Genomic DNA, 16,759 nt, shown 5'->3' with positions numbered 1-16,759 from the left:
AAGTCATTTGAATAAACTTGTGAACATAACATATCATGAAGTGCATGAAAAGAGGTTTCTGAAGAGAAGGTGGAAAATTTATTGCATATGCATAACTTGAAAATATGTTTTTCAGAAAACTCATATTATTTAAAAGTTGACTTGTATACGTCTTGTGTACATGGGCTATGCCTATTATTTTCATGAATAAAATCTTTCATTACTTGTAGAAAAATTATAAAAGTTGAAACAATAAAGGTTTAATAATATCTACTCACCTGAATCCTTAGATTGAAGAACTTGACAAACTTCACATAACAACCTAGCAATCATATATATAAATAATTAACTTCTCATTAACAAACCCAGCAACGTTTCCTTCGCCATTCTAATTTTACACCATTTGGCCTGCCTAAGCATCACTTCCAACATTAAGGAAATATCTGATTCCTCCTTTGTAAAATGCTTAAAGATGCTGGTTTTCATTATTTTAAATCAATTTCAGCATGGAGTTTTTACATTTTTTATAATTAGCATTAGGGCTGTACACCAATGGGTTCGGCTTCGGTTTCGGCGCAAAACCGATACACCATCGACGTCTGCCATGGGTCTATGGAACCGGCCGAAACCGTGGGTTTGGGGAGAGAAAATTGATCATATCGGTCTCAACGTGCGTTGGTGTGGTCTTCGGTCCAGCGTCAGCATCTTCTGTGAACGAGGAGTAACTGAGGTTACGAGAAAAAAGCCTCACGCCATCGCTGCCATGGAAGAAGAAGAGAGTTGTAGAGAGGAAGAAGACGAGGCGGGGAAGAAGAAGAGGGGCCTGGGGGGGGGGGGTTATTAAGTCATTTTGAAACGGGCCGTTTGGCTTAAAAGCCAAACGGCGCCGTTCTATATATATATATATATATATATATTTTTACTTTCAGCCTCTAAAACGTCGCCGTTTCACTCATTTAAGTGAAACGTCGCCGTTTTATATACATATATTAAAAAAAATATATAAATAGACCAGATCGGCCGGTTCAATAGTTTCCTAGGGGTTCAAACCAATGTTTTGAATACCGTACCGGATGGCGTACCGGTCAAGACATTGGAACGAAATATTTCGGTACCGGTACCGTTTCGTGTACCGTTTCAGGATAGTCGATATATGAATAAATTATATATATAAATATATATAACAATTATATTCTAAAATAATAGTTTATATATGAATAAATTATATATAAATACATACATACATATAAATTATAAATAGTCTAATCTAAATTGGGGGTCAAAAAATAAACTTGTAGTTTGAAAAAAAAAAAAAAAAAAAATATCGGCCGGTACAGGCCGAAATATAGGCCGGTACAGGCCGAAATTTAGGCCGAAACGGCCGGTACCGGCCGGTATTTTGGCCGGTACGACATATATCTAGTACCTGTACCGGCCGGACGGCCGAAACGAAAAATTCCGGCCGGTACGGTACGAAATTAAAAACATTGGTTCAAACCGGCGTCGAACTGCCGATATCGGTTTTCCCTCAATTCCTCTCGACTGCCGACTGGTTCTTTGTTGGTTCCAGCCGGTTCCGTGCTCTGGCGGTCAGTCTGATCGGTTCACGGCCGGTTCTGGCGGTTCCTGTACACCCCTAATTAGCATGGAATATTTACACCATGCACACATACTTATCAAAAAACATTTACAACATGCACACATTCCAACTTATCTCACATGTTGATGCAGTGTAAGCTTGTTTATGCCATCCTTTGTGCTCAAGTCTTATCTCTCTCAAACTTAGCCTTCCTACAGTCTTAAGGGGCTGAAAATTTTGGTTTTAAGGAACTTATAGGTCTCTCAAATAGATAGGTAGTTGGACCAAAGATTATCTTTGAGGCCTTAAACATGTTGCTATATAGCTATAAGTAAGGTGTGCATGCTGAAAATCCAGCAAGGTATTGATGAAGATTACTTTGCTGCAATTCCAACAAGTGTCCTCAGATTGCTTAGTAAGGCGTTTAGTCTATGGTCACTTGGCTTCAAAATTATTCTTTAGGAAAGTCCCTAACACTCTTCCCCTGCCTGGGTGGGGTGGCCATTTTCCACCCCCTACCCCAACCAGTAGTGGTGGGTGGATTTCCAAGCCCACTATCCATCCAAACCATCTTTGCATCTGAATCCACAGATTCAACACTTCCACAATCATCAGCAGATCACCAAACAATGTAAAAAATCAGTGCAAATCACGAAACAACTTCATCATTCCAAGATCGGATTAGATCCAACATCATCACAAAACAAGATCGGAGCCTATCAATCATACAAATGATTAAAGATTAGATGATCTTGTGACTTGGGATTAGACGATGACGTTGCACAACGTGGATTCGTCTCAGATGGAAGGTGAGAGGTGGTTGAAGGTGGAATAAAAAACTTTTGTTTTTACGAAAGAGGGGGGAAATAGCTTTCGCATCTCTAAATGTAGGAAAATGATGGCTTAGTTCATGTGTCTAGGCGGGACGGCAGCTTCGTGGGTGGCTAAGGGGATAGAGGATTGTTTAGAACTCAAATGTTATGAAGGATTCTTCAGGGAGCTAAGGGGATAGAGGATTGTTTAGAACTCAAATGTTATGAAGGATTTGTCAATATTGGTCTGTCAATATTGGTCTGAATACCTCTTTCTATTGTTTTCCTTCATTTATATAGAAAAGGGTTACAACCGAGCATTGAAGCCAGCGCTTAATTGCTGCTGGTTTTACTATACACGTTAGCTGCTATTTACACGTTAAGTCTATTTACGGTACACGAAGAGTCTATTTACTGTACACGTTATCTATTTATCTGATATACTATCTAGATATAGAAAGCATAAAAGTATCTATATAAAAGAATCTCTGTAACATCCCCCCTCAAATTGATGCTGGTGGATCAAGAAGCATCAATTTGTCAACCAAGAATTGATGCCGATGCCGAGAAAGAGCTTTAGTGAATATGTCTGCAGTTTGACGTTCAGTAGAAATGTGAGGGAGTGTAATCACATGTTTGTCAAAGGATTCACGTATAGAATGGCAATCGACTTCGATATGTTTCGTACGCTCATGGAAGACAGGATTAGCGGCGATTTGAATAGCACTGGTATTATCAGCATGAAGATGAGTGGGATGTAGCTGAGGAAAACCAAGTTCACCCAATAACCCACGAAGCCATGTGATCTCAGAGCATGCGGAAGACATAGCACGATACTCAGACTCAGTAGAGGACTTGGAAACTCTGTCTTGCTTCTTACTCTTCCAAGAAATGAGTGCATTGCCTAAGAACATGCACCAGCCAGTAACAGAGCGACGAGTATCTGCACATCCGGCCCAATCAGCATCACTATATCCCACCAACTGTAAGGAAGATTCTTTAGGAAAGAACAATCTGCGTGTAGAGGTGCCCTTCAGATATCGGAGAATGCGACGAACAGCGGCTAAATGAAGATGTCGAGGAGCCTGCATAAATTGACTAACTTGCTGTACAGCAAAAGAAATGTCAGGACGAGTAATCGTCAAGTAGTTCAAACTCCCAACAAGCTGCCGATACAAGGATGGATCTGATAGAAGCTCCCATTCTTCTTGACGAAGCTTAAGATTTACCTCCAAGGGAGTAAAAACAGAGTTACCCGATTGAAGACCACCCAATGAAATAACATCCTGTGTGTATTTGTGCTGATGTAACAACATACCAGTTGGAGTAAGTTGTACCTCAAGGCCAAGAAAATATTGTAGGGGACCAAGATCTTTCATGTGAAAAGAGGCCTTGAGATGCTGTTGTAATTGCTTAATTAACTCAGTATCGGAGCCAGTGATCACAATGTCATCAACATATACGAGAAGCAATACGATTCTTGTAGAAGTCTTGCGAAGAAAAAGAGAGGAATCAAACTGACTCTGAGTAAAGTGAAAAGCAAGCAGGTTAGAGCGAAATTTGTCAAACCATGTACGTGGAGCCTGTTTCAGTCCATACAAGGATCGGCGTAGCCGACAAACTTCTGAGGAAGGTGTGGCAAACATGCCGGGAGGTGGAGACATATAGATTTCTTCCTTCAAATCTCCATGTAGAAAAGCATTATTTACATCCATCTGACGAAGAAACCACCCTTGCGAGGCAGCACGTGCCAAGATAGTCTACACAGTAGTCATTTTTGCAACAGGTGCAAATGTTTCTTCATAATCAATACCATACTCCTGTCGGTTCCCAAGAACCACGAGACGGGCCTTATATCTGTCCAGTGAGCCATCAGCTCGAAACTTGACTAAGTATACCCATTTACAACCAATAGGTTTGACATCAGAGGGACAAATTATAAGGTCCCAAGTGTGATTGTCTTGAAGAGCTTGGATTTCCTCTTGCATGGCCTGCTGCCAACACGCTTGGATGGATGCTTGAGTATAAGAGTGAGGAGCAGAAATAGTGTCTAGAGTGGCAGTAAGCGAGGTGTGAGGAAAACCATACCTATCTGGTGGATGTGTAACCCGAGTGGACTGCCGAGGTATAGGAATCGTAGAATCAGATGACGGATCAGTGTCTGGAAGGGGCGTTGAAGAAGGGGTAAGACGTCGATGATACACCATACCTAGTTGAAATCGCTTAATACAGGAAGACACATCATCAAAAGCGGGAAGAAGAGTAATAGGAGGATTAGAAATAACCTGAAACTGAAAGAAATATTGATTTTCGAAGAAAATCACATTCCGTGAGATTCGGGATTTATTTGCATGAGCATCATAACAAATAAATCATTTCTGAGTGGGATTATATCCCATAAAGGCACACATGACAGATTGTGCAGCAAGCTTGTGACGCTCAACAGGTGGCAGATGAACAAAACAAACACACCCAAAGGTATGAAAGGATTGATACTCAGGAGATATGCCAAATAATCGAAAATATGGAGAATCATAATCTAAAGTAGTAGTAGGCAAATGATTGATCAAATAGACAGCAGTAGATAAAGCTTCTACCCAAAACTAAGAAGGTACAGAAGAATCAATCAATAAAGTACGGACGACATCTAAGAGATGACGATTTTTACGCTCAGCGACTCCATTTTGTTGAGGAGTATATGGACAAGAACGCTGAGAAATGATCCCCTTTTGCTGAAGAAAATTTTGAAAAGAATGAGACATGTACTCCCCCCCTGAGTCGGAGCGTAAAGTTTTGATACAAGTACTGAACTGTATCTCAACAAACGCAACAAATTTTTGAAAGACAGAAAACACGTCAGCTTTAGAACGGAGAAAATATATCCAGGTGAATCGACTATAATTATTTATAAACGTCACAAAATAACGATACTGACTATGAGAAATAATAGGACTCACACCCCAAACGTCAGTATGCACAATCTCAAAACAGTTAGACGCACGACTACCATGTGCAGGAAAAGGTAAAGTTTTACTTTTACCAAGACGACAAGTGGCACAATCCAAAGATACAAGAGAAGAAGAAAATGAATCTTTATTGCCCAAAAAGCCATGTTTCATAAGATGAGTCAAGACAACAGAATTAGGATGACTTAATTTCTTATGCCAAACTTCATTAGTATTGGCAGTAGTCGTACAAGCAAGAGAAACAACATTAGGAATAGAAAACTGTAAGGGAAATAAACGTCCTATTTTAGGCCCCTTTGCGATCACCGTCCCCGACACCTGATCCTGCACAAGACAACCACCACGAGAAAAGTGAACATCACAATTATTATCTACCAATTGTCCAACAGAAATCAAATTGGTAGACAATCCAGGAGAGACAAAAACATCGCGAAATGAAGAGCCCAAATTACCAACAACAGTAATAGGAAGAGTACTGCCATCAGCAATCTGAATATTTTGCATGCCTCTATACTTGCGAACACCATGGAGACCCGTCGTATTACGAGTCATATGATTAGAAGCGCCCGAATCAACAATCCAAGAAGTTGAGTTAGTACTCGTACCTTGCAGGCCTAAGGCCGTAAAAGCAGACACAATCATCTGTTGGACCATTGCTGGTGTGAGAACAAATGAATCAGAGCTTACAGTAGGTGGCGCAGAAGATGAAGAAGAAGACTGTACAGCTGCCTGAAAAGCTTGAGATTGGCGATTCTGAGGCCATACTCGACAATCTTTGATGAGATGACCCTCTTTCTTGCAGTAGTTGCAAACTTTCTTAGGACAATTGCGAGCGATATGACCAAATTCCTTGCAACTGAAACATTGCAACTTGTTCTTCCCTCTCCTTTGTGCTGCATAAGCTACATTCATATTCTCAGAAAAGACCTTCTCAGAAGTCATACCCATCTGAGTGGATAATCGTTGTTCTTCCCGCAACAAATCTCCCAAACAAATATCCAAAGAAGGAACCGGATTACGGTTCAACAAACCAGCTCGAACGGTCTCAAATTCGGGTTGAAGCTTCATTAAAAACTGATCGCGTTGACTCTCAGCATGAACTGCTTGAAGAGCCACGAGTGCCGTAGTGGGAACCTTAGCATGAACAATGGCAGAATACTCGCACCAAAGGTTAATAAAACCAGAATAAAATTGTGCGATAGGTAAATTGCCTTGACTATAAGTACTAATTTCCAATTCTAATTGGAACTTTCGAGCACTATGATCTTGGTGGTAAATATGGTGAAGATAATCCCACATAGCTTGAGCCGTAGTAAAACAACGAAGATTGGTCACAAGGTGAGACTCAATCGTCCCCAATAACCAAGAGATGACCTTGGCATCCTTAACCTCCCATTGAGCAAATTCTTTTTCATTAGTGGGAACTTCAGTAGAATTATCAATATGATTTGATAATTCTTTTCCTTTTAAAAACATCTTAAACTGAAATTTCCACGTAGGAAAATTCTTTCCAGTAAAGCGAACAATAGTATTTTCAATAGACATGATGAAAAGCACTTAGAGAAATATGCTTAAGTAGTCAATCAAATAAGTGGTAAGATTAGGATCACAATAAGCCAAACTCAAAGTCACGGTAACAAGGAGGGGCCCAAAATAAAATGCCCAGATTAAAAATAAAGGACCCAAAGGCACAAGAATAATAGGCACTTCACGAAACAAGGGCCCAAAATCAGTTGTCGGAGAGAAATACCTTACGGACGAAGTAGAAATACTTCGACAGCTGCCCAGAAAATTACGGAAACCAGCAGAGAGAGACCCGACTGCAACACAGCCACACCCAGAAACTTTCGGACCGCCACAAGACGTAGCCGACCACCAGAAACTACCCAAAAAGTGCCGAGAAGCACCAACAAACCACCACAGACGTAGCCGACCACCACACAGCCACCTAATACTCAAGCCCACAAGTGAAAACACCACAGACAGCTCTGACTCCCAACCGAGAATGAGAAAACAAGTGAATGAGAAAACACTTTTCTGAGAAAGCAACTCAGAAAGTGCTGAAAATCTCCACAAGCAGCTCAGAAAGTGCCGATAGGCACCAATCAATTCAGAAAGTGGTGAAATCACCACACAAAGCCACAAGAGACTTCTCTGAAAGCAGAAGGTGCCGACACAACCACAAGAAGCTATTGCCGAAAGAAAATTTGCCCAGAAATTGAAGAGCCCAACTCAAAAAATTCTCACAAATAGCAATGGAAATCGCACACCCAAGATTAAGACTACAGAGACTGAAATCAGAGTAACCTGGCTTTGATACCATGTCAATATTGGTCTGAATATCTCTTTCTACTGTTTTCCTTCATTTATATAGAAAATGGTTACAACCGAGCATTGAAGCCAGCGCCTAATTGCTGCTGGTTTTACTATACACGTTAGCTGCTATGTACACGTTAAGTCTATTTACGGTACACGAAGAGCCTATTTATTGTACACGTTATCTATTTATCTGATATACTATCTAGATATAGAAAGCATAAAAGTATCTCTATAAAAGTATCTCTGTAACAGGATTCTTCAGGGAGCTAGGGATGGGTAATGGAGTTCTCATCATTCAATATCATATTAACGCAAGGGGCATCTTTCTGCAACTCTCAGAATTTCGAAATGGAAGGAGGAAAGGTTTGGTGGTGATTCCGGAAGGTGCAAATGGCATTGGATGGATAGGTTTTCTGCAGTCCATTCGAAGCGTTACTGGGTCCAAAGCCGCTATTCTGAAGCATGCAATTAGATGGGAGTTTGTTGATGGAAAGACAGTGGGAAGGCCTTCTTCGGTCAAAGGTACCTCCTACGCTTTGGTGTTGAGGTCACTAGCATGTAGTCCAGCCGAGAATAGCTCTACGGCAGAAGGAAAGGGTAAGACACTTGTAGGGGACAAAGGTTGTTAGGTGACATTAGGAGAAGTGGAGGGGGTCTTGTGGGCTGGCAAAGCTCAATTGACGGGAGTTATGGAGTATGTGAGTGATCTCATGACTAAAGTGGATAAGGGGCTGGACCTAGTCATGGGTTTGAGTGGTGGGTCGAAAATAGACAAGGGGGGTGGGGGTTATATCCTACGGGTTTGAAGGCCTCAAGTGCCCGGCAAAGGGCGTTTCGACGCCGTCACAGATAGGGTCGTTTGATGCCAGCATCACTATTCTTGCTGGTGTCATTCAGGACATCGGTAGCTTGTTGTCTGACTGTTCTCAGTCACCAGTTGCTAATGGGGTTGGTACTTTTTTCCAGGGTTCTTACTTTTAGTTGAAGATGGGGTCCTTTCAGGGTCTTGAGTACTTTGGAAGAAACTAACGATCCTCTTTTAGAATGTGAAAATGGGGTAACAGAAGGTTGCGCTTCCCCTACCTATTCTATTCTTCCTGAGGGAGCAGCAGGATCTGACAAAGTGGCACATAAAGAATCGTTAGGGGGTGGAGCACGTACAAACAATGTCCTCGTCGATGGAGGGGAGGAACCCTTAATGGTGACAACAACAATGGACAGCAACCATATAGTTGTTGAGGAGGTTCGGGATTTGGATGCAGGATATGGCGGGGAGGAAATTATGGGTTTGTCATTTGTGCCTTGTGAGGAAGAATGTCTAGGGTCGGGAATGTAGTTGGGTACTGTGTCTGGGGATAATGTTGTTCCCTTGGTTTCTCTACCTCCGATAAACAATATAGCTGGTTTACCATCTGATTGGGTTTTGCCTAAGGTTAACGAGATTCAGCATATCGTGGGGCTCTCATATGGAGGATGTGAAGACCAATTTAAAATACTACTCACTGCGATTGAGGTGAGCCACTCGTTTGAAACCAAATCAAGTTTTAAGAAAAGCAAGGAGTTAAAGCGTCTTTCTTGGGCAATCAACTACGACGCTAAGGGTGGTAGCTCAAGTCGAGAGAAGACTAAAGGGAGGGAATCGTGAAGATGTTCTCGTAGAGGGAGTTTCGGGTAGAGTATTAGTCTTACGGAAAACAAGGGGTTGGGGTTGGGGAGGTGTGTTTTTATTCCAATTCGGGCTTGGTGTATTTTGGGTAGTTTTTCACGGGCTTTTTGGGTCTTTAGGAGCTCTCTAGTATGGGTTAGGTGTTTTCTTGTATACATCCAGTGTACTTGGTTACTCCTATTGATATATATATATATATATAATATTTTTACTTATTAAAAAAAAAAAGATCAGATCTATATCTGATCTTAGATCAGACGCTGTCGTGGGTCTCTGAAGATTTAGAGTTTTAGGGATGCGAGAAGAAAGGAGAAAATAAGAAAGAGGAGAATAGAAAGGGAAGAAGGGAGAGAGGAGGCTTCTACAGGCCGAGGGAGATGAGAGAAAAATGAGAGAGGGGAGGGAAGTAAAAGAATCGAGAATGTGGTATGTGGATGTAAAATATATGTATTATATATATATATAACTTTCTTGCTTGGTGACTACTATGCTTTATAAAATTTTGTTGCGCATCTTAATTCATCCTGTGTAACATCCCAGTCCCAACATTAGGAATATGTAGCCCACAGAGTGGGTAGGTTATAATGGTAGTCATGGGTGCCAAGTCCCACATTGGCTACTTGGTGAAACTAAGGATTCGTTTGGATTCGTAAGTGATCTCAGCTCATCTCAACTCATCTCACTACTATTCAGCAACTTTAACTCATAAATCTCACTACTATTCACAACTCATCTCATTACTATTCACAATCCATCTCAGCTCATCTCAAATCATCTTCGAATCCAAACGTCTCCTAAGATTCATAAGTGATTCTAGGGAAGCTTCAAATTGACTAGTCTTTTGAAAGTTATAGTGCAGATGTGGCTAGTGTTTTTCCTGGGTCGTTACATGATAAGTTTTCTAAAATGCATGATACATAATTTTACAGTTATGACTTACATTCTGCTATTTTACATTTTACAGATGTTCTGTGTTCAAGATATGACTTACATTTTACATTTTACACTGAACATTTACTTATAAAAAAAAAACATTTTACACTGAACATAATGCGTGATAAAAGCTTTAATTCGTATCTGTTCTTAATTTTACATTCTGCTATTGTAAAATGTTCAGTGCAAGTCCTTTTTCATCATTTTGCTATTTTAAAGCTTTAACTCACCAACAATAGAATTAAGAACAGATACGAATCAAACAAACCCCCTACCTGAAAGGAAATTTGATTAAAACCGTAGGAAGAGTGGCTGAAAGTTGATATCTTGATGAAATCACATTGATTTGTTAGAAATATTTATACTCTTCTGGTATTGATATTACGTTCATTCAAGAAAGGCTTTTTTAAGAACTATACATGAATCTAAAGGAAAGACTTAAGAGAACATGGATAAAACTCACTGAAATCAACCAAAGAGGGGCTGACAGCTAGGTTTATGCCAAGGAAGAAGGGGATTTTAAACAAAATATTTCAGTGGAGATGGAAGAGGGTTGTAGCAAGGGAAAAATGTGGCTTAGATGAAATAATAAGGGTTATGATCCTATTTATTAAGAAAATTAGGGCTCTCTTGGGCTGCAATAGGGCTGGTGGCAACATAGGAGTTAGGCTCCTTATAGAATTAGGTTCATGAGATGAACTTGAAAAATGAACTTGTAGAATCTCTAGGATATGCTGGCAGCCAATTAACAGGTTAAATTTCAACCAGGATTTCTAAATTTCTTGGATTTTTTTGGGCTAATCTTAATAGAAATTAAGTTTGAGTCTTGCTATCTCTTTAATTCCTGGCCCTAGTTATCTGGTTTGGATGTTGAAGTGAGTTGAGTTGAGTTGAGTTGAGATAATAAAATATTATTAGAATATTATTGTTTATTATTATTATTATTTTGGGATTTGAAAAAGTTGAATTATTTATTATATTTTATGTTGGAATTTGAAAAAGTTGTAATGATGAGTTGAGATGAGCTCAACTTCCAAACAAAGTAAAGACCATGAAATAAACCATAAAGTTTTAAGGTCACAGGTCTGACCTGACGTGTTAAGTGATGTTTTAGAAAATTGGTTTTAAAACGGTTATAAAATGAAAACTATAGCCAATGAGCTCAAGCCTTGATAACTCTTCCTTCATGAGAATGGGTTGGAAGGTGTGATGGTGAGTTTATGACCCACTGGGCACATATGTAACTTACTAATAAAAAAATATTAGAGAAATAATATTTGTTGTCCAAGGGTGTGCAGGCCTTGCGCACTCCCTTTAAAAAAGGTGGGTAAATTTGAAACCCACATGAAAAAATCATTTTTTTAATGGTGGCCTCTATTTTTTTTCAAAATGAGTGAGTGGAGCTTGCACACCCTAGGACTAGTATTACTCAAATTTTTATATGTAAAATGATTGAAGTTTTTTTAGAGGATATGAAAGTGTGTAGATTGGCAAATATACAATGGTATAGATTTTAAATACATTTGCAAATCAGAAGACATAAATATATATATATTTGAATCTCACAAACAATCATTTCTTCATTCATGAAGAGAGGGAGTGTCCCTAGGGGTTGGCTGAATTGGTAAGGGCCTTGGTCTTGTGGGTAAGCTCCTCCTAGGTCCAGGGTTCAAATCCTTGAATGCAAATCATCTCTAACAGCCATGTCCCTTTAGTGAAAAACCGATGATTTACCTAATCTGTTTGATGATGGTGCAGTACAAGTTAATTGGGTAATAGACATGTTACATTTACACCGTCTTCGAGATTTCTTGTCATAAAAATGAAGATGGGGGAGATAGAGAAGTTGATAGCAAGCACGGGAAAATAATAAAGAAAGTAAAGAACCTTAGTAAAGGGTAAACTGCAAAACAATGAGTTTCTTTATATGAACTTCTAAACATCTTATTTGCTTGACTTGTAAACATTAATCTGCATTCAGTTTTGAGTTTCTGAGATACCTCATCATAAAAAATGAAGAGAGGGAGATAGAGAAGTTGATAGCAAGCATGGAAAAAAAAAGAATAAAGAAAGTAAGAACCTTAATATAAGGGTGAACAGAAAAACGAGTTTCTCTGATATGAACATTCTAAACAAGCTTATTTGCTTGAATTGTAAACATTAGTCTGGATTCCGTTTTAATAAACTTGTCTCAATTCAATACTTCAGCTTTCTTTTTTTAGAGTTCATCCTCTGATTTGATTGTGCTCATATAGGTTCCATTTCCACCCCTTCTCATGCTTTTTGTATTTTGGTAATGCTTTGCCGTCATGAACAGAGAAGTCTGATGTTTGAGATGTACTTTTCCATGTCAATATTTATAGGTTCTGCTTCAGCATCCTGCTAATCTGTATGCTGCCAATGGTGCTGGAGTGGTCTTGGCAGAAAAAGGCCACTTCGATGTTTCTAAAGATATTTTCGCTCAGGTAAGCTGAATAAGTTACCTCATTTTTTGGGACATGTATAATATAAGAATTCAAACTTGGTAGAAGATTCACTTTGAGATTATTGTAGGTTCAAGAAGCTGCAAGTGGAAACATATTTGTCCAGATGCCAGATGTTTGGATAAATTTGGCCCATGTTTATTTTGCTCAAGGAAATTTTGCGTTGGCTGTAAAAATGGTAAGTTGGTCTCATTTTACTGTTTGCATCCCTTCAACTTCAAATTTCTTTTCATTACTGCCTGCATGTGTTCATGATCATTATTATCTTGCAGTATCAAAATTGCTTGCGGAAGTTTTACTATAACACAGACTCCCAAATTCTCCTCTATTTAGCTCGTACTCATTATGAAGCTGAACAGTGGCAAGACTGCAAAAAAACTTTACTGAGAGCCATCCACCTGGCACCTTCAAATTACACGCTTAGGTTTGATGCTGGTGTTACAATGCAGAAGTTCTCTGCATCAACACTACAGAAGGAAAAGAAGACTGCTGATGAGGTTATTTGAGAAAATTCCTTGTCCAAGTTTTCGTGACATTTAATTTTTGTTGGATGATTTTTCCTTTCTTTAGTTGTATGGTACTATTCCCTATGAAAGTTGTTCAAACATATTGAATATTTTTTGTGAGGATGACAAAACTGCACATACATTACCAGTAGGATGGGTTAAACTGCTAAAGTGAAAATATTGCCCATACACCTATCTGATGATGAGAACGTTTAGTGCCAATATGAGGTCACAGTTGTTCCAGTGAAATATTTTTTGCAGGAAACTGACGGTTGGGAAAAAGTGTTGCATAAATGGACATGGTTAGAAGGATGAGTGGAGCAGAGCATAAAATTAAAGGATTTGATATGAATGCATTTTGGGCAATGGCATATGATATAACAGAAGCGTATAACTAAGACAAACAGTAAATTGGAAATTCCTCCTTAATTAACAACGAACACATCCCAGGGACCTTAATCCATGACCTCACCCATCACCTCTGCATATGGAGGTCGGCGATTAAATGTGTGATGTAGTTGCAGTTGATGTAGCTTATGTAGCTATTGCCCTGGAAGAGAGTTATGCTTGTTTCATCAGCTTGCTGTAGTTGCAGTTGCTTGTGTTAATGGAGTCCTATTTTTCATTTAGGTCGGCGATTACATGTGTGAAGTCTTGTTTTGCTACTATTTTTCTCTTTTTATTGAGACATTTTGGAGTTAAAGACTGCATAAAAAGTTGGCAATAACATTAATTATTGTTCGTTTATATTGCACTTCGTTATGCGAGAAGCAGCATTGAGTATATTGAACTTTTTGGAAAGGATTTGTACTCTGAATGTATTATTTTCTTCTCTATTGACTGTCATGTTGCTTGTTTGTTGGATTTCAATTAGGTACGCTCAACAATTGCAGAGCTAGAAAATGCTGTTCGTCTGTTTAGTCACCTGTCTGCTGCTTCCAACCTCCACTTTCATGGGTTTGATGAGAAGAAAATTGATACCCATGTTGAGTATTGCAAGAACGTACTTGATGCAGCCAAACCTCACCTTGAAGCAGCTATGCGCGAAGAGCAGCAGATCCGGCAGAGACAAGAAGTTGCTCGGCAAGTTGCATTGGCTGAAGAAGCCCGTCGTAAGGCTGAAGAACATAGAAAATTCCAGGTCTCCCTGCTTTACACACTGAACATTCATGTCTGTTGTGCATGGATATATTTCTTTGAATCCTGTATATGATAATTCTCTGATACTTTGTATGTGTGAAAATAGTTGGAGAGGAGAAAGCAAGAGGATGAGCTAAAGCGGGTCAGGCTACAGGAGGAACATTTTCAGCGTATAAAGGTAAGGATTGCCAACCATGTCTTATTAATAAAAGAACTCTCTTCATTGGTAGACCCTGAATTAGTTTTTTTTAAGCAAATTAGTAAGAATGCATGTCTGAGATTTATGCTCTCACTGAAGTCTATTACAAATTATGTTGTAATCAAACTGAAGAAAGGAGCTGGTTCTCATGAAAAGGAATGTCACTGAAACATGCTATATCTGCCTATCTTTTGATCTGCTTTATGGGCACGATAAGTTGCCCCAAGTGTAAGAGTCTGGATAGGCTTTATTTGGTGCCTTTTTGTTTGTAGTTCAATACATTCCGAACACTTCCCAGTTTGTATATTTAAGTTACAGGAACAGATGAAACTCGCAAGCATGTATAAAATATAAAGGAAAAGCTATACCACTTAAGGTTACATATCAAATAAGCACGGTTCTAAACCCTGCTGAGTTTTGAGGTCGCCACTATTGTGGTTCCAGATTTGTAGTGCACCTCAGAATCTCAGATGGGGTTGCCACAAATTGGTTGGTCATGATCATGCCAACTCCAAATGGGCTGTTAATCTGTGACCTCGCAACGCTTGTAGTTCATCTGCCTCACTAATTGCATGGGGAGCAACACAATGTTTGTGGATGTTTACATGGTCTCCTTTCAGTTATTAGCTGGTCAGCGGTCACTTATTAAGTGATAATAAAACATCCTCAACTTTTACTGTCTTTTGCATATTCTTTGCATTATCAGGAACAATGGAAGAGCAGCACACCTGCTTCTAAGCGGAGGGAAAGGTCAGAGATTGATGATGAGGAAGGTGGGAATAGTGAGAAGAGGAGGAGAAAAGGTGGAAAGAGAAGAAAGAAGGACAAGAGCTCAAAGTCACGATATGAGACAGAAGAGGTAGAAGCTGAGATGATGGATGACCAGGAAGATCCGGAAGATGAAGATGCCAACTTGAGTTATAGGGATCTTGCCAGCCAAAATGATCAGGATGATGCTGAAGAGAATGCTCATGATCCTCTTGCAGCTGCTGGGCTTGAAGATTCTGATGCTGAAGACGAGGTAACAATTTTACGTTTCTGTTTCTGACTCTGTAGTTCTGACTTGAGAAACAATTGGTATCTCAGCTTGGATTCTTAACTTTTCCAACATCTATCACTCCCGTCATGAGATAAATAATGGCTGGAAACCTTGAGACAGGACGTTCAGTATTTTTTATTAATGCATTGTTCTGTGTCATACTTGTTGGGAGTTGATTTATTAGTTATGATCCTGATATTATGCATAGATAATGATGCCTTCCCATCCATCCATCAGATAGGTTTACTTGGTAGTGGTATCCTATATTCTATATTTGTAGCCTGTTGTCCTGTTGCTTTTCTTATAATGAGTAATGATTTAATACCATATCAGTAAATTATCATAATTGCACGTTTTCCACAAGCTACAGTATCCCCACCCCCTCCCCTGGGGGTTTAAAGTACTATATTTTCTTTTTAACATTTATTTAGCCTCTCTACTAACTGATACTTTTTTCATTTAATAATTATATCTTGTTGAAGGCTGTACCTTCAACAAACACAGGTCGACGGAAGCAGGCATGGTCAGAATCTGATGATGATGAGCCACCAGAGAGGCAGCCGTTTTCCAGAGAGAATTCACCGGAACTGCAGGAGAGTGATGAAGAAGTCAGAGAAGATGGTCATAAGCCAAATGGAAATGCTGCTGCTGAGGACGAAGATTGAGACACAACTATACTTGTGGTCGGTAAGAAAACTGACGTGTAGATTGACAAATGCAATCTCTCTCCAGTCATGAAACATTTTACTCGGGGGATCACTATATTGTATATTCTTCATTTGCTGTTTGTGCTCCCCAAAGTTGTGACATATTTCTCATGATTCCATATACATTTTGTTCGTTCAAAAGTAGATCAATGTTCGAATGTTCATATGACATTTTTCTCTCATTGGTGATCGCTTGATGATTTTTAAATCATAGAACTGGTCGTCGTTGTTATCTGTCCTTAGGAGCCCATAGGTTATTATACAGAGAGAGTGGCAGAAGTATATTAGTGATTGGCACACTTAAATTGCGGGTGAGCGTGCCCAATCACAGCTCATCACACGGTCTAATGCAGTCCACCACTCTCAGCACTACCTTCACACACACACACACACATGTTTCTATTTAAATTTGTTTCTATTTCAGGGTGGCT

General features: G+C 39.4%; 1 protein-coding gene across 2 annotated transcripts in view; it reads left to right on the top strand.

The window, feature by feature from the left end:
* The window catches only part of LOC109008630 (protein CTR9 homolog), a 28,834-nt gene extending 12,324 nt beyond the window's left edge, over positions 1 to 16,510 (top strand). For both annotated transcript variants that reach the window (XM_018988802.2, XM_035691462.1), the window contains exons 18-24: positions 12,618 to 12,719; positions 12,808 to 12,915; positions 13,010 to 13,234; positions 14,118 to 14,384; positions 14,490 to 14,561; positions 15,289 to 15,603; positions 16,104 to 16,510. In XM_018988802.2, the coding sequence (XP_018844347.1) occupies positions 12,618 to 12,719; positions 12,808 to 12,915; positions 13,010 to 13,234; positions 14,118 to 14,384; positions 14,490 to 14,561; positions 15,289 to 15,603; positions 16,104 to 16,286 (1,272 nt within the window). In that variant the 3' untranslated portion in view covers positions 16,287 to 16,510. The remainder of the gene's footprint in view (positions 1 to 12,617; positions 12,720 to 12,807; positions 12,916 to 13,009; positions 13,235 to 14,117; positions 14,385 to 14,489; positions 14,562 to 15,288; positions 15,604 to 16,103) is intronic.
* Positions 16,511 to 16,759: the final 249 nt, after the last annotated feature.

This window comes from Juglans regia, chromosome 1 (assembly GCF_001411555.2).
Source record: "Juglans regia cultivar Chandler chromosome 1, Walnut 2.0, whole genome shotgun sequence".
Lineage (NCBI taxonomy): Eukaryota > Viridiplantae > Streptophyta > Magnoliopsida > Fagales > Juglandaceae > Juglans > Juglans regia.
The sequence above is the reverse complement of the archived record's forward strand: the minus strand, read 5'-3'. Positions and strand labels throughout refer to the sequence as shown.